General features: G+C 42.4%; 1 protein-coding gene across 1 annotated transcript in view; it reads left to right on the forward strand.

Moving 5' to 3' along the window:
* The window catches only part of LOC126335830 (vesicular glutamate transporter 2-like), a 142,229-nt gene extending 123,782 nt beyond the window's left edge, over nucleotides 1-18,447 (forward strand). The window contains exon 10 of the mRNA XM_049999297.1: nucleotides 18,190-18,447. Coding sequence (XP_049855254.1) covers nucleotides 18,190-18,447 — 258 coding nt within the window. The remainder of the gene's footprint in view (nucleotides 1-18,189) is intronic.
* Nucleotides 18,448-19,196: the final 749 nt, after the last annotated feature.

Genomic DNA, 19,196 nt, shown 5'->3' on the forward strand with positions numbered 1-19,196 from the left:
GACCGCGAGATAGGTGGCCGTCGCGGACCAGGGCACCTGCACGCCTGCAATCGAAAGTTTGCGGCGGAAGACTGGGCGCCGTTTCGTGAAACAGACAGCCGTAGTTTTGGTGGCGTTAAGAGCGATTTTGTTTTTCCGGCACCAAGTGATGGTGGCGTCCACCTGTCGTTGGAGGCAGGCGGTGTTGGCGTCAGTGATACGTCCAATGGTATAGAGTGCTGTGTCATCAGCACATTGTGCCAGGTGGCACTCGGGGAAGACCGGCATATCATTCGCGTAGATGTTAAAGAATGGGAGATAGCACCGGATCCCTGTGGAGTGCCAGCTGTCAATGGGCGAACGCCAGAACGCATTCCCCTGTGAGCCACGAGGAAAGTCCTACCGCGAAGGAAGTCTTCCACAATCTTCACATGGTCTGCGTCAGCATCTTGTGAACGAGGCTGTCGGTCCAGCTCTTATCGTAGGCGTTCTGCAAGTCCAGAAAAACGGCAACTGTCGACTTGGTGGCGTTGAAGCCTTTGCTGATGTGTTCAGTGAATCGGAAGACCTGAAGTTCGGGAGAGAGGTGTGAAGTAAAGCCGAACTGTTCAGGTCGGATCGTCCTAGCCGCCGCCAGAGGTTGGGAAAGTCGGTGGAAGATCACCGATTCAAGGACCTTCACCATGGTGACGGGGAAGAAATAGGTTCATGCGTTATAAGCTTCACCAAGATACTAAGAGGACACCGTTGCTTGATATGCTTAGCCGATTAGCCGATGTCAGGCGTCTACGGCTCATCTGGAGATGTCTGCCAGGTACGCAGATAAAATATCGTGCGCTGTATTAGAAGTCGATCTCTGTACTTTCGAAACATCGTCGAAGTTTCTTACAAACACTATCTAATCGAAAGTATCTTGACATCCCTACGTAATGCGGAATTGGCCGCTAGATGTCACGAGAGGCTGACCCGCCAGTACAAAAGGAGACGGGGAGTATTGAGAAGCAGTAACAGCAAGTGGGTTGCTCTGGAAAGCTCAGTGACTAAGAAAGTAGACTAATCACTGGGTGGCACCTGGCTAAGGAATCTATCAGAGACATTTCTATCTTTCTAAGATTGTCTAAGAATGCCCAAGTCGGCTGTTGGTCATGTGACTCTGAAATGGCAATGTGAAAAAAAAAAAAAACTAAATTTAGACTTGGCAAAGTTCATGTGCTCATGGACAGGGACCGTCGAGTATTGCGGGGAGTGGTTATAAAAAATTGCATGGCATCAGCAGGAATAACTCGTGAGTTTCAAAGTACCATCGGCAGTCCAGCTAGCACAATGATTGTGCGTAGGTAGCTATAAAGAATGGACTACAGTGTTTCAAAATGGTTCAAATTGCTCTGAGCACTATGGGACTCAACTTATGAGGTCATTAGTCCCCTAGAACTTAGAAGTAGTTAAACCTAAGGACGTCACACACATCCATGCCCGAGGCAGGATTCGAACCTGCGACCGTAGTGGTCTCGCGGTTCCAGACTGCAGCGCCAGAACCGCACGGCCACTTCGGCCGGCGGGCTACAGTGGTCGAGCCATACATTTATTTTGCCAGTGCTAAGCGATGCTTGAAGGACCCCACTGGACAGTAGACGACTGGAAACAAATGATGTAGAGTGATGAGTCGCCCTAAATCTGTGCAAATTCGATGGAATTGTGTGGGTTAAACGAATGCTGGAGGATGTTACCTGTTACCATGGGTAGTTCCAACAGTGAAGCACAGAGGAAGAGGTACTGCGGTTCAGGGATGTTTTTCGTCGTCAGAAAACTCTAAATGCGAAAGGATATGGACACATTTTACAGCATTGTGTTCTGCGCACAGTAGAATGTTCAAAATGTGTGTGAAATCTTATGGGACTTAACTGCTAAGGTCATCAGTCTGTAAGCTTACACACTACTTAACCTAAATTATCGTAAGGAAAAACACACACACCCATGCCCGAGGGAGGACTCGAAGCTCCGCCGGGACCAGCCGTGCAGTCCCTGACTGCAGCGACTAAGACCGCTCGGCTAATCCCGCGCGGCTGCGCACAGTAGAGGAACACTTCAGAGACGATGATGGTTTCTATCAGTATGAGAATGTGCCCTATCATAAATCAGATGATTTGCTGACAAGTGGACTGCCCTGCCCAGAATACCGCCCTGAATCCTACGGAGCACCTTGGGATGAGTCAAAACGTCGACTTCAATCCAGACCCCAGCGTCCAACATCAACACCTTCTCTCGTTTCAGATTTTGAAAAATGAAGGTTAACCATTCCTGCACAGGCATACAGACACTTCACTCGAAGTGCCCCCAGGAGAATACGAGCCGCCCTTAGGGCGAAAAGTGGACACACCACATATTAATGTTCACTAACAGGTATCCGGATACGCTTGATTAGATAGTATATGTTCACCGTCTATTGATGTATTTCTGTTGGTTTTTAACCATCATTAACAAGTTATTTCGTGACACTATGTTGATTTTAATGAAATTCACTTAACACAAACAAAAATATTCCGTGTATCAAGCTGACACTTGACTCAAGATATTGCGCAACATCTATCGATGCAGTAGCAGCAAAATTTCGTTCATACTGACTTCATCTCTGCATCAGGACTGGAAAACTTCACCCTTGCCGTACCAAAAAGTTGCTGGCGGCACGTTCACAGTGGTTACAGAAACCGTAACATTGCATGAAATAACTCGCTGCCCTCTGGTGAGTGTGCGCCTTTATAACTGCTTTGGAAGGGCACCTCTACAGTCTACAATTATCTGTCGCTCATTCTAAAGAGCGATCAGGGACTGTCTGTCTGAGTTAGCAAATGTGACTGCGTTTTCACTTAATCAGTCTGTACATATACTAATTATTCATTCCAACAATTTCCTTTTGTCGTGTTTACGTAGCTCATGATATTACAGTGTGCTGGATGATAAAGATTTTCATGAATTCGAGCAAAAACCGAATTTTAATCAGCCAAATCGGAGTTAAAGGAATTCTGCATTCTACAAAAAGTGGATTAAAGTTTGTCACATCGATGTCGTTACAGAAGAAGAACTAGCTCACATGAACAAACGATGTGCACAGTCTGCAGACTGTGGACGTATCTATGGAAATGCAGCGCGTTCGAGTGAAATGGTTGGGGCTGTTATTGTTATCATGTATAAATGATGTGGTCAACAGCGTCAGAAGCTCCGTGAGGCCTTTCGTGGACGACTCTGTTGTCTATAGGACGGCTGAAACACCAGAAGACTGTAATGAAATGCAGAAAGACCTGCAGATGATTGACAGTTCGTGCAGGTTCGGCAGCTGACCGCGAAGGTGAATAAATGTGACGATTTGCGCTTAATCATGCGAAGTGATGTATTACTGTTCGAGATTTGCTGTTGAAATCCCGAAAGCATACGTTCATAGACATTTCGGACAATACAGTATTTTCTTCCGTGAAATGACCCTGACGAAAAAATGAGAGAAATTAGGGATCATGTAGAGCCTTATCAACTTTGGTTCCTCCCACGCACCATTCTCTAATGAAACGGGGGAAGTCGCTTTCGGAGTGTAGATCTAGATGTAGAATCACAACAGTCATAGATCAAGGTATCATCTTGCCTGGTGCCCTTGAAGACGTCTGGATACGTTCCGTTATCGATTTACAAACTTGGTCACTGTTTCATGCACACGAATAAATATTTCAACAATTTCTGCTATAGTGCTACAGGTAATATTATTACACAACAGGGAATGAGTGGGTGAGATAAGTTCAAGAATCTCCTTATCATTGTGCTGAATCTTATCATATTAAGTAATTCATGAAGATAAAACGAATCTGTCGGCGCTTCTTTCGTTTAACTTTCACGTGTTCCTTTCAGATCTGGTCAAGCAACTGGAATCATCCAACTTAAAAGGAATGTGAGGTCGCACAATCAAAGACATTGTGTATGGTCACCTGATTTCATTTTGTACTTCTTACCCAAATCTCAAAAAGGTGGCGAAGAAGGCCACCAGAAAGTTCTTAACAAATGCAGGTGGACATTCAGCGTACACTTAGATGTGTAGGTTAATATCACTATTGCTCGCAAATACATCTCCGTGATACTGACAAGGGGGAGAATGAGTCAAGAATTAAGTCCCTGAAAACTAAGTGCTCTCATGGATACGTTGGGGTATCTAGCATGATGCTAAATCACTGTTAAAGCGCACTAGACTCTCATTCGGGTGGACGACAGTTCAAACCCGCGTCCTGCCATCCAGATTTAGGTTTCCTGTGCTTTCTCTAAATCACTCCATGAAAATACCAGGATCGTTCCTTTAAAAGGGGACGGCCGATTTCCTTCCCCATCCTTGACACCATCCCAGCTTCTGCTCCATCTCTAATGACCTCGACGTCGACGGCACGTTAAACCCGATCTTCTTTACTTCCTTCTAAATCACTGTTCTGCATATGTTGGCCCAGTACTTAGCTACATTTGCAGTTTTTCCTTTAGAAATAGTCTATTCCATGAAAAATTAACTTCCTCAATAATAAAAGGAGAAAAAGATAATCTAAACAGTTTTAGACATTCTATGAAATCAGTGTTTGCAAAAGCTATCAAAAAATGCTGCGTATGTAAGGGAAATTGATTGTTGCAATACACATAAATTTCTGTCAAAGTACAGCTTGATTTCAGAAGAGGCTTAATACCTGAAAACGCTATATTGTCTTTTCTACTGTACTGGATGCATGAAACAAGAATTTACGAACACCAGGCACCTTTTTTGATTGTGTTGATCATTACTGCAGATGTTGGACCATTATGGAATAAGAGGAGTATTTCAGTAATGGATCCTCTCAGACTTTAAGAACAGGTGACTGTTTACTGATAACTCTAGCTTGGTAGTAAAGAACAATGAGTGCAACATAGGCAACGTACCATATACCGCAGTTAAAGCCATAAGTCCTTGGCTTGTAGGAAGTTAATTGGTGCTAAATATCAATAAAACTCAGTTTTTGCAGTTTCTAACTCACAATTCAACTAAAACTGAAGTTTTGATTGCACGGAATTGGAATGAGCATATGATTAGTAAGCCTGAATAAAGCAAATTTCTAGGTGTTCGGACAGGTAGTAAACTGTCATGGAAAGCCCATGTTCAGGATCTTGTTCAAAAAATGAATGCTGCTGTATTTACCATTAGAACAGTATCTACAATAGGGGAGGGCACAACACGAAAATTAGTCTACTATGCGTATTTTCATTCTCATCTGACATACAGCATTATATTATGTGGTAACTCTTTCCATTCACAAAGGGTATTTTTTGCTCAAGAACGAGTAGTTCGAACAATATGTGGCGTAAGTTCACGAACTTCTTTTCGATCCCTGTTCAGGGTTCCAGAAGCTCTGGCACTAGCCTCTCAATATTCATTTTCTTGAATGTCTTTTGTTGTTAATAATATGAACTTATATATTGTTTTGTAGGGCGGGCAACCACATCCAAACTTAGACATTTTTTCATAGAAAATTTCGCACTGGCAGTATGAACGATTTTTATTAAATCTGCGACCAGTTTCGCACCACTTATCAGTGCATCCTCAGGCAATATACGCTATTTATAACATAGCAACATTGAACATTGCCCTGTAGCCACTCTCCGCCATTCAAGTCCAATGTACCGTCAGCTGGCAAAAGCGGTAGTTAAAATTTAAAAATCTTTTTTCACAATTTTTTTTAAAATGATGGGAGTGGCAATAACCGTGCAAGTTTGGATGTGAGTGGTGGGGAGTGGCTACAGGGCAATGTTCAACGTTACTATGTTATAAATAGCATATATTGCTTGAGGATGCACCGATAAGTGGTGCGAAACCAGTCTCAGATTTAATAAAAATCATTCATGCAACCAGTTCGGAATTTTCTTTAGAAAAATATGAACTTATTCACAAGAATCAGCAGCTTCCACTAATTTAATACTTCGCAGAAATCCAATCTGCATCTGGATTGAATTTCCTTGATCCTTGTACACATCTTTAGTAGGCTACCACAGGAATCCTCGCACTTTCAAGTCCAAAGTGAAGAATTCTTCATGGATCACTCCTTCTTTTCCGTTGTGAAGTTCCGAAAAATTAAGCTAATTCCTGTTATACGGGGTGCCCGAGAAGTTCCTACCCACTTCTGGGAGAACACGGATTTCTGTCTCTTTATTGCTGCTAGTCTGGAAGATGCTGACGACGTTACAAGGAATCAGTCTCATAAGTCGGAGATTGAATGGACTGCCCTTTACTGAGGTTCAAGAGTGGTTTCATCGATGTTGCCGTACAAAAGTCCCAAAGCAGACAATCATTAAATGTCTGGGCAACAACTTCAGACGAAGTGGGAATGTTTGCGACGAGAAACGTTGTGGGCGGCAGTCGAAGTTGTAGGAGACTGTGGAGACCATATGAAGGCTATCGAGCAAAGTCCAAAAGCGTCGATACGTCGTCTTAGCCGGGAACATTGCATCCCAAAGTACACTGCTTGGCAAACCTTGCACTTCGTACTGAAGAAGAAGGCTTATTCTAGCCAGGTGAAAGGCAGTGTAGTTCAGTGCCCCGTACGCGACCGTGTGTCGCTAGTGTCGGCGCAGGAGCGAGAGACAGTTGCGGAGCGAGTGAGACCGCACAGCAATGCTCTGCGGTGGACTGTCCCTCGCTCAGATGCAACGTAAACGAAATAACAGAGGAACGGGCGAACAAATATATCTTAGGCCGGTAGAAGTCCACTTATCTCCAAAAGTCTGTTTTCAAGCTCTTCTTGTAATCCGCAAATGATTTGAACATAATCTGAAAAATCCACATATTCTTTAACGCTGTCTAATGCAGGGAAGTGTCCACAATACTCCTCGAGCAACTTTTTTCCCACAATATCAGTTTTTTTAATGCTTGTATCGTCTGCACTAAATCAACAACAGACTGATTTTCGCCTTGGAGTGAAATGTTCAAAGTATTTAAATGGCCAGTTAGGTCACTCAAAACAGCCAATTTCGCCACCCACTTAGGATCGCGAAGTAGTTCTCCTGGACCTCCTTTCATTTCCAAAATGGCATTGACTTCGTCCCTCGAGGAGAAAAACCGACGAAGCACCTTCCCTCTGCTCAGCCATCTTACTTCAGCGTGTTAGCGGACGTCCGGGTATTCCGCGCGATATCAGCCACAAATTCTTTAAACTGGCGATGTGTGAGTCCATGCGAGCGAAGATAATTAACCGTTCGAACAACTGTGTCCATAACATTTTTTTTATGTTGACAATTTTCGCACTAAGTGCCTCCTGATGTATCAGACAATGGACTGCCGCGAATAAGGAACAGCCGACTTCAGCCATTTTGGACCTGACGTAATCCAGGAACCCAGTGCGTATCCCTCGTAGCGCAGAGGCTCTGTTCGTTTTAACCTGGTCTAGCGTTCCAGTTTTAAACTCATTGGCTCGAACGTGTTTTCCACACCTATAAAATATCAAAACCCGTGGTTGTGTCTTTTAATGGTTCAAGGTCGAGAAATTCTTCGGTGCCACTCAGATTATCGTCGACACCTACTTCTCACTCATCTTAACTTCAGCTCAAGAAAATTGCTTAATTTACGTATGAAAATGTAGTCACACAAGTGTGCAAATGTCTTTCCTCCAATATGTGATTGAAGTCATGGCGGTTAGCAGGTTAAAGTTTGGATTTTTTCGTCACCCACGCGTCAGCCACTCACAGCGGCTACACAGTGTTGCGCGCCCAGTTTGTAACGCAGCTGCCGGTCGTCGATCGCCTTTTTTTTTCTTTTTTTGTGAACTTCGTATCACGCGAGTGCATCGATACACACACCTCGCGCGCGTTTTCCATCGGAGGAGCCGGACACTGACGCTGCCTCCATGCTTCCCTGTCAACTGCCTCCCATGAGGCTCATAGGTAAGTGACGACAAATATTTTAGCTGTCGCTGCACTTATAACAACACGGAACTTTGCGTTGCACCTGTTGTCGTAGCCTTGACTTCTTTTTACGCTTGCAGTACAACATTACCACTAATACAAACTGAACAGTTATTTTTATTATGCACGTCGCACTTTAGTGTGCATCTTCACACAGCATTCGTGCTCAGTTCCTTCGTCGATAGCGTTCATTTACAAAACAATCAAATTTGCAGGTTTCCTTCACTGGCACAGAAAGACTTATATACTACTATTTACAAAAGATCACTTACGAGCTAATATTAACAATTAATGGTCACTCCTTTGGTCAAGTCCAGTGAACAACTGCTTTATTAATGGACTCTTTATATCTGAAGGTTTACTTTCACTAGTGAATCTAAAAATATTCTTTCAAACTTTCTTTTAAGGGCTCATCTCCTCATTATCAAAACTACAGATTTCGCAACACTCGTTGCATTTATTCTTTAGTGCACCCAAGATCATTTTCTACTGCCACTTAGCATATATACTACTCAACGAGTACGCATTTAACGCTGAACCTTTTATTTTGTGCTTGCAAATATTTTTATATTTGAGGGCAGACTGGATAACAATAGGTCGCCCTCTTCGCTTCATGTACTCAGCAATCGTTCTCCGTATATATATATAAAAAAAAATAGGGTAACGCGTGTCTACTAATTTTCGCATGAATGGAATTACCTACATTTCACTGGGTTTACGCAACCTGTCCATAACAAACATTACCAAAGCTAGCGAAGTTCATCGCTCTACTTGTCTCATTTCTCATAAGCACTGCTTTGCCTCCAAGCACACGTGCCTTTTACAAGTCGACCCTTGGTCTGGGTTAATGAACCAGGATCAAAAGGAACGGGCACAAGGAAAATGGATTTCATAAGAGGAGTGTCTTAGGAGACATTTTTACAATAAAATCTGCATGTAAATAAAATTATCATTATAAACATAGCCACATAGGCCTATATAAATTTTTAACCTCTTTCATTCTTTCATTACAGCATGCTTTCCTACTACTACGTCTTACTCTGGTTATAATCAGTATTAACTTCAAATATCACTGCATTGCTTGTTCTTTAGATTAGCCGTCAATTAGGGTATTGAATGGTCGCTAGATTACACTACAAAACTTCTGAAGATCTTTACTTGGACTTATTTATGACACAGGGGGCTTGCTGTGTGATTATTTAGTACCTTGATTCTACTGAAATCAATTCGTCAGCTAACATTCCTCATATACTCTTTAGATTGGGCTCAGATCACAGGGAAATAGTTTACTTTCATAGCAATTAATGGCCTCGTGGAGTACTTACGCTACGTTATTCATGCTTCATGGTTTGCTTCTCTTTTTGTACTGTACTTCAGTTAACTTAGTTTACTACAGCTTATTGTCTCCTTGCGTGAACACATGTGGGTTACCACTTGTTTTCTCATTTAACAGTACGCTTTAACTGAACTTTAAGCTAAGATATTTTCTCCACTCCTGTTCACTGTCTGGACGTTTTGAACATGTAGTTTTTTGAGCAGGTAATTTGGTCTTTTACAACAGAACTTCAAGTACTTACATTAGTCTATAAATCTTCTTATACCTTGAGAGAAGTGCTTATTTACGCACCCTCCTCCATTTCCCACCTTTACATATTTATATAGCTCCGGGCAATCGCCTCGCAAGCACTTTTTTTTTATACTAACTTAAAGTTAAATTGAAATTCTTGCTGCAACCTCAATTTCCTGCTTCAACTTGTTGAAGAAATATCAGTTCAATGTCTATCACTATAAACAATTTTTCCATACTTAACATTAAATACTTAAAGTTTACATGTAGTAACCGTTACCATGTAGTCAGTGCGCTGTTCAACACATTACTTATCATTAACAGTCCACACAAGGAAATTTCCAGTACGCACGGAGAAAGAAACCAAAACAAATTTTATCTGCAGTTGAGACTTTGTCTGTAAACTAACTCTCTGTTTCAATAGACCAATTGCTCCCGATATAGAGCAACCCTGAATCGGCAATGATAAAACTTCTGAAACAGAAGACACCTGTCTGAAGAGATATGATGACATGACATTGATGTTTGATCCTGTATCAACAATGGCTGTGACAGGAATGTTGGCAATAGAAATCTTAATCGAAGCCTGGACCCGTTCATCATAAATGTCATTAATGTCTTGAGCTTCTCTGTCAGGTGCAAGGTCATCTCGTAAGTGAGTCTCATGGACGTATCGCATCGCGTTAACACACTCAGAATCAGAGGATTCGTTAGTGCCCTCACTCAAAATTCGCAGCGACCTCTAGGAGGCTGAAAGGCGCTGCCTCTAATTTTCCGCAGGATGTTTAGTCTGTTTGTCATTCATGGCCTTAAGTGTTTGTTCCGTTTCATATTGGTGCTGGTTATGTGGTATAAATGCCGGTGTAAAGGGGTCAAATCCTCTGGGTGTATTCACTTTTGAACAGAATACTTGAGACGGCTGCTGTCGCCCGATCTTTTGGTTGCCGGCAAAACCATTTCCTTGTGAAGGAAAGTTTGCATTTGGTGCCGTTTGAAAATTGTTCCGCGGTCCTCTATCCTGTGAAAAGTTGTTCTGATGTTGTGCCGGGTGGCCTCCGCCTTACCGATGCCACTTGCTATTTTTCGACCTATAACTTTGATTGTACACTGGCCCATTTGAAAAATTACCAATCGTTTGTGGAGAATTTTCATACTGCTCAGGCGCAGAATTAAAGGGTGGGTTTCCGTAATGATGTTGTACCTGGTGGTTGTAAATTGGGTGGTATCTCTGCTGATTACTGTAATTGGTTTTCTGCTTCCGTTTAAAGTTATTGCCGTTTGCGTTTTCATAACGGCTGGCAGGTTGGTAACAGCGATCGCAGTAGCGCGCTCTCTCCTTCGGCGCATTGTTGTCCGCCTGCGATGCTTTCTGCTGGCTGCCAGGGAAGAATTTGCCGCTACAAACCTTGGAACGCACATCCTCGCTAATTAAATCTAAGGAATCCAGCACAGAAAGGAATACATCCGTGTCTTCTCCGGACACATTTACTAGTTTCTCTCTAATTGACACAGGGACTTTGCTTTTGAGAATCGTAATTACGTCCTTGGAAGAAATCGGAGAATCCCAGAATTTAATTTTTGCTAGATACTTCTCAAAGTATCGCCGGAGACTTCCATGCTTCTCATTGAAAATTTCCGCATCATACACCTCCTTTCTTAATCTCTGCTGTACCCTATTACTCCAAAATTTTGCCAAGAACATTTTCTCAATCTCTTTATAATTCCTACAAGTGTCTACCATTTCCGTTCCCCATAATGCTGCATCACCAGAAATAAATCCAGTGACGAACTGAATACGCTGTCTGTCTGACCAGCTCCTGGGAAATATGCCGGAAAAATTCTTTAGGAACACGATCGGGTGTATTTCTCGCTTCTGCCGATGAAAAGTGCGATGCTTAATCACACTTTCCTCTTGCATTAAACTCACAATTGTGGGCGGATCATTTATTTTCCCCACTCGAGGCTCAACAGAACTGTTGTTTTGCATGTGATCAGGCGGTGAACCAAAAGGAGTTCATGACATTCGTCACCGTCTATAGAGTTGTTCCCTAAAGTTTGCGTATACGTGTGCGGATTTTCTACCCAGTTTCTCAGCATTCTGACCTCGTCCACTACTAGCTGCTTCCACTCGGGAAGATCCCGTGTAAGTTTCCTTCGAATCTGTCCCAATTCAGAAACCACTGTTTCTCCCGACTTACCAGGAGCAGCTAAGATTTCATTTGTTACATCCTTGACAGTCTCTCGAAGCTCCTCCCTGATCTTCTTTTCGATAAAAATATCTTTACCCTTTATCCATTCACCGTAGTGTTCCGCTCCGCGTGTGCTTTCACGGTGCTCTTAACCTGTCTTCGATATTGATTGAGTCTATCTGCCTCGACAGATCCTCTACTACACCTTCAATGTCAGATACCGTATTTCTAACTGGGTTTATTTCTCGGGTAGCTGCCTGAATTTTTGTGTTTAATGTTCCAGATACTTCAGCTATTTCACTTTTCACCTGTTTCTGCATTTTCAGAATTTGATCACTGATCTTAGTTTGCACCTCACCCAACTAGGTATTCGATTCAGCCGTAATTTCTTTTTGCAGATCTGTTTTGTGCCTAGTTGTGTTTTTACTGATTCGCTTAAAGCATCTAATCGGGAGTTAGCAGTCTCATCTGTGTTTTTATAGTCTCATTTACTGCGTCAAACTGTTGTTTCAGCATTTCTATTAACGCACCGAGGTCATTTGTAGCTGCAGCGGGAAGAGTTTGGGCCTTAGGGTCACTTTCCCCTATTACAGACATAGTTAGTTCAGTTTCCACACGGGAACCTACCGCTCGCGATCGTAAAGGGTATGGAATACTGTTAACGTCTTCACTCCCGTCTCCTGTTGTCACCTGTCTCTGTTTACTATCGGCCATTTTCGTCAGTAAATCACGTGCTACGCAAGGCTTTCGTCGTTTGTCAGTGACGTGAGTTTACTAAGAGCACCGCTCTCGCATGAGCAACAAATGAAATTCTATCTGGCGAGAAGACAAGATGGAACCTAAACGTTTCAGACAAATGAATAAAGATGCTCTTCACTGCAAATTGCACAAAATATCCACCATGTTGAAAATGTAATACCAGCTATGCTAACAATGGAAAATTTTACTTTGAAACATAAAATAAAGCAGATTTTCTATAGCGGAAAGGAGGTAGATGGATCGACTTGGAAAAGCAGAGTTCCTACTGAAGCACTATACTGCGTATACAAAAGTCTGACTTACTTTTTGATGGCTTGATTACCGCTATGTTGTCTCAGCAAATTCGCGTCTCTTTTCTTTCCTTTTATCTCGGTAATTAAACTGCGTTATCGACCAGCATATTTTCAGTCATTCTCACAGAGAGATGATGTGTACATGAGACGACAGAACATTTATCAACAAAAGCACATAGAAACTTTTCCAAGAATTTGAACTAATTTTTGGTCAGGTCCCTGTTCGGGCGCCAAGTCTGATGAAACAAAATAAAAGTGACGTTATTGGAAAAGTTGGAATTTGAGATTTCTCTTACTGTTTTATCAATCACAATTGGCGTAAGAATCATGGATTGACCATTGTCATAAAATATTGCACTATGAAATGTGAATAGTTTTTTACTTGCAGTTTCGCGTGGCTTGAAGCAGTCACAGCTAGCGTGCTATTGATTAAGAAATTGCATTATTGTCTTTCTAATTACTTCATGATCGTAGATACGATCATACCCGGTCGTGAAGTTATTCTTATGGCAAAACTATTTCCTAAGGGACCAGAAAGTTCTTAAGGGCGCAAAAACAACTGTAACATCACACAAAAGGGAAATTCAATATTAAAGCTGATGCAAGAAGACGATAAAACAGTTTTCTTTTTATCAGTGTAACACGCACATTGGACTGCTGATCTTGGTGTTTGTAATCTTAGCAAAATGCATAATTAAGATGAAAATAACACTGAGGAGATGACAGGAATGAGCACTGCTAAATGATTCAGTATTCCCAGAACAAATATTTATTATAACTAAAACATATATCGTACCTTAAGCTTAGTACTACAATGACAGTAGATTTTTATGTCCGTTTCATGTCCATTTAGCGCTCTTTCATATAGCCATTGTCCTCTTGAGTCGCTCGTGCGTCGTCACGAGAAGTTATAACAGTTCTTCTTTTTACACTTCACTCAAACTTAGACGGAACACGTTTTTATTTATTTAGTAAAAAATTAGATCAGACCGCCACAAATGTGCGTCCGTCTTACTTAAGAAAAACAGTACAAGTGTTTTGCGCTCAAGGCTTCATTTGTTCTTCAGCGAACAATATAGTGAAGGATAGCATATCTATCCGTATTTTTCTGTTTATGTTGCCGCCCAAAGACGACGAATTACTTCATTTAGGAAATTCCACCGTCGCTATGCGGCGCCTTATTATACGTTAATCAATCTTATAAACAAGTATTTGCTTTCTGGCTGAAAGTATTAACTATTTGCTGTTTTAATGGTGCCAAAAATAGCGAATATCTCTGTATGGAGAGCAATCATGTCGAATGACAATGAATTCATTGAATTACGTCTTCTCCTATGTTACATTCAAATTCCTTCAGACTGAAAGCATTTAATTTAAACTGAAGTGCTCCTTCCCATAAACGGTTGGTTAGCTGTTGAGTATGGTAACAGATACAGCTTTTCATCTGCATAGGATTCATCTCGATTTGATTTTATCGATGTTAATTTCACGTGTTGACTAATACGATGGTCATGGAGATTTGCTCCCCAATTTGGTTCTATGGAACTAGACGTATAAGAAATAAAAATAAAAACAAATAAAGAAAGAAATAAACGAATAGTTAATAGCGTAAGTTTATTTTTTTCGTGGTAACAGTTACATATTTCCGTCTACCGCTCGCAACTGAACTTGCTGTAACACAACCGGCTCTGCATGTACAAAAGGGTACTAGGAAAGTATTGCAATACGACGGAACAATAAGTTACAAAAGGCTGATTGATGCTGTGTTCTGAGAATACTTCATACTTACATTGTAGCCGCTGTGCCAAGTCTGTGGGAGCAATCGTTCACAGTGCTTCTTACCTACGGCATCGTGGTCACGAAGTGATTCCGACAGTTTTGAGTTAGGTTTAGGAAAAAAAACGACTTTCGCATTCGGTTACGCGTGTCCACATCGTAAAACTATATTCAGATGGTACAGAGAATTCCAAAGAGGAAAATTTCACTCTGGAGGACGGAAAGGCCACGATCATCAGTTAGGGAGGGAAACATTGATGCTGTGAGGAAAATAATAGACGAAGACAGGCAAGTGACCTATAAGCAGATAGATGATACCTTAGGACTAAACGCATCAGCAATTCGTTCGATTCTGCATTATCATTTGCAAGTAAAGAAACTTTGTTGTCTCTGGGTGCCGCATAGACAGACGGAAGATCAGATGACACGACATGTGACTTGCTACCAGGAGGTGTTAAGAAGTTTCCTAAGGGACAATCTCAGTATGTGACTGACAGATGGCGGCACTTGGCAGTGCTATTATGACGTGCCTACTGAGACTCGAAACAAAGTTTGGATCTTTGAAGATGACGACACACCCGCAGCTGCCAGAAAATACCGATCAGAAAAAAAGAAAATGACAGCTGTTTTTTTTTTTTTTTTTTCAAATCGAATGGAATTGTGGAGCGTGTTGTTTTGGACACACAAAAGACAGTCACAGCTTAGTGATACGCTGAGCAGTGCCAGTCTCTGAAGAACCTGCGGCCGAAGTCAAGAATGGACACTTGGTTCCTCCATCACAACAACGCTCCAATTCACCGCACCACAGTGGCGTGCATCGGATGTTTGCAGAGTACAGGGCTGTAACTTTTTGAGCACCCTCCTTACAGTCCACACCTTTCTCCTTGTGACTTTGCACTGTTGCCGCATGTGAAAATGGAGCTGAAAGGAGTGCGATTTTCAAGTGATGAGGACCTTGACTTCTTGAGTAATAGAACCCAGTACGTTGTCCTCGGTGGTGAGTGTTCATCGGAGGTGAGGGTATCAGCTGCAGTGCCCCAGGGAAGTGTGGTAGGTCCGCTGTTGTTTTCTATCTACATAAATGATCTTTTGGATAGGGTGGATAGCAATGTGCGGCTGTTTGCTGATGATGCTGTACGGGAAGGTGTCTTCGTTGAGTGACTGTAAGAGGATACAAGATGACTTGGACAGGATTTGTGATTGGTGTAAATAATGGCAGCTAACTCTAAATATAGATAAATGTAAATTAATGCAGATGAATAGGAAAAAGAATCCCGTAATGTTGGAATACTCCATTAGTAGTGTAGCGCTTGACTCAGTCACGTCGATTAAATATTTGGGCGTAACATTGCAGAGCGATATGAAGTGACAAGCTTTAATGGCAGTTGTGGGGAAGGCGGATAGTGTCTTCGGTTATTGGTAGAATTTTGGGAAGATGTGGTTCATCTGTAAAGGAGACCGCTTATAAAACACTAATACGACCTATTCTTGGATACTGTTCGAGGGTTTGGTGTCCCTATCACGTCGGATTGAGGGAGGACATAGAAGCTATTCAGAGGCGGGCTGCTAGATTTGTTACTGGTAGGTTTGATCATCACGCGAGTGTTACGTAAATGCTTCAGGAACTCGGGTGGGAGTCTTGGGGAAAAGGAGGCGTTCTTTTCGTGAATCGCTACTGAGGAAATTTAGAGAATCAGCATTTGAGGCTGACTGCAGTACAATTTTACTGCCGCCAACTTACATTTCGCAGAAAGACCACAAAGATAAGATAAGAGAGATTAGGGCTCGTACAGCGGCATATAGGGAGTCATTTTTCCCTCGTTCTGTTTGGGGGTGGAACAGGGAGAGAAGATGATAGTTGTTCTACGAGGTACCCTCCGCCACGCACCGAATGGTGGATTGCGCAATATGTATGTAGATGTAGACCTCCTGAGGGCTCGGGAGAACGGGTGTGGCTTACTCCCTACAGAAGCTTGGGAGAATTGGTGTAGGGTCTGGTTTCGGAGATGGAGAGGTACAAGGGCGTTCCCAGGATCTGAACGGGGGGTGGGGGGGGGGCAGGTCATACTAGTCTCAGGAAACAAGGACTCGAGAAAACATGCAGCATTCCTTATTAAATAAAACAGTAAACTAGTGAAAAACTGCTTTCATAAACATTTTAAATATAAAAATTCACTTGTTTAAAAATACAACTTTTTAATTCAGTAATAATCTTCTAGGACTTGCCGCAAATTTCTCAATTAATTTCTTCTCTAACATCTCGCAGTTTTCTTTTACATAATTGCGGTGTACGCTCATCAGGGACAATCCTGTGAGCCTTTCTTCTCTCATAGTGCTTCTGAGCCACGCCTTCACCCTTCGAAGTGTGCTAAAGGATCGTTTCACAGTCGCTGTTGTGCATGGAAAGCGCTCAAAGTTTTTAGTGCTTTTTTCATGCTAGGGAAAAAATATTGATTTCGTTAAGCAGGTCAACGATAAGCTTGGAATGAACTGTATAAGTACAAAAAATTAAAATAAATAACTACCAAAAATACTACAGACAAGAAACGCATAAACTTTGAGTTACGTACAAATTTTATAATTTTAATAAAGAAATGATGGCCCAGTAGTTACAGTATTCAATAAACGATTCATGAAGTAAATTTCCAATAATGACAGTTGACAGGTTTTGAACACCTGTCCTCCGCTCCTTATCCTTCTTGAAGCTCCATTGTTCGTTCTGAAAGCACGCTTCAAAGCGCTATTTTCGATTATGTGCTGGTAAAAACTCAACTGAAGGGAGATTTTGGGACTACTTTTATCGATTAATATGTTGTGAAAGAAGGAGATGCACTGAAAAACAATGTCTTCGTGTTCTAAAGGAGTTTTTTTTTTTCTTTGGGAGAATATGCAACTTGCTCGTCTAAAATCGGAACGTGCGTTCCACTAGCACTCTAGCCACTGATAATTTCTTCGTAAATATTCTTTGTTTGTCACTTAGTAACAATCCAGAAAATGGACTCATTAAATCATGCAAGTGAGCAAGGGCTTCAGGCAGCCCTAATGGGGATTTTACTGACGTGCCCGGTAGTTTTTTCGGTGATGGCCAGTATTGTGGAACGTTCCAAAAATTATTTTACATATCACTTCCACTAACTGTCTCGCCATTTACTGCTTGTCATAAGCTGCACGTCAACTGCCATTAATCTACAGTTAGCGTAAAAAATTAATAGTTTAGGAGCAAAAAAGCAATTTACATTTAAATATGGTAGAAGAAACGATGTTGTTCGTTAGAAACTTCACATAGTCATGATCCCTTATTGCCTACAAGTGACTACGCTGTTCCTTTGCGACGTAACATGCCTGCGACTAGCAGAGGGGATTGCTTATCGCTAAATTTATTATTTCTATAAACTTCCCTGCCGACAGTAACGCGCTGAAGACGAAAAAATTACTCCCGGATCTGCGCGAACGAGTTCGAATATCTTCTAGGGGGGAGGAGGGGGGGGGCAGCTGCCTCCCCCCCCCCCTCCCCCTGTCTCTCGCTGGGTACGCCCATGGAGAGGTATATTCAGTGTGGCGGAAGTTACTTCCAAAAAATTAAATAAATAAAGCTGTACTGCGAAACTTTCCTAGTACCGTACGCTTTGTACTGCTCTGAGAAGTGACTGTCGGAGGTGGTGAGAGGTGAATGCCCTTACAGCAGACGCCGGCACAGTGGCGCGCGGTGTTCCTCATCTCGGCGGCGATGGCGGCCGTGCCGGGAGCTGTGTACGCAGTGCTGGGGGACGCGATGCTGCAGCCGTGGGACCAGCCTCCCGCGCCACTAGCGGACGCAGAAGGCAGCCGGGAAGTGACCCCACTCCAGCCAGGAGGGCCAGAAGGGGGGCACAGCCGGCTGGCGGATCCGCTCTGCGAGGCCGGCCACTGGAGGCGGGCAGCGGACTCCAGCACTCAGTAGTGCCCTTCGCTATCTCTCCATATGCAGCGGCCACTACTCAACGTACCGATTTGTTTTGTTTCGTTTCATCGTCCTGGCTTCTTTGGTGTTCACTGCCACGTCGCTACTCGGCCATACGGCCAGCACATCTTTTGATTATACTCACCATGCACTGAATTTACTACCTCATATTGTAAATACAGGAACACCCTTTCTATTGTGTGAACGGTTAGGCAAATACGACCTTTTTTTCTTTACAAATATGGATGGATACACAGGGTAGTCCATTGATCGTGACCGGGCCAAATATCTCACGAAATAATCGTCAAACGAAAAACCTACAAAGAACTAAACTTGTCTAGCATGAAGGGAGAAACCAGACGGCGCTGTGTTTGGCCCGCTAGATGGCGCTACCATAGATAAAAACGGACATCAACTGCATTTTTTTGAATAACAATCCCACATATTCGCGTAGTACGTAAAGAAATATGAATGTTTTAGTTGAATCACTTTTTTCGCTTTGTGATAGATGGCGCTGTAATAGTCACAGACATATGGCTCACAATTTTAGACGAACAGTTGGTAACAGGTAGGTTTTTAAATTAAGTACAGAACATAAGTACGTTTGAACATATTATTTCGGTTCTTCCAATGTGACACATGTACCTTTGTGAACTTATAATTTCTGAGAACGTATGCTGTTACAGCGTGATTACCTATAAATACCACATTAATGCAATAAACGCTGAAAATGATATCCACCAACCTCA

Source organism: Schistocerca gregaria, chromosome 2 (assembly GCF_023897955.1).
Source record: "Schistocerca gregaria isolate iqSchGreg1 chromosome 2, iqSchGreg1.2, whole genome shotgun sequence".
Classification (NCBI taxonomy): domain Eukaryota; kingdom Metazoa; phylum Arthropoda; class Insecta; order Orthoptera; family Acrididae; genus Schistocerca; species Schistocerca gregaria.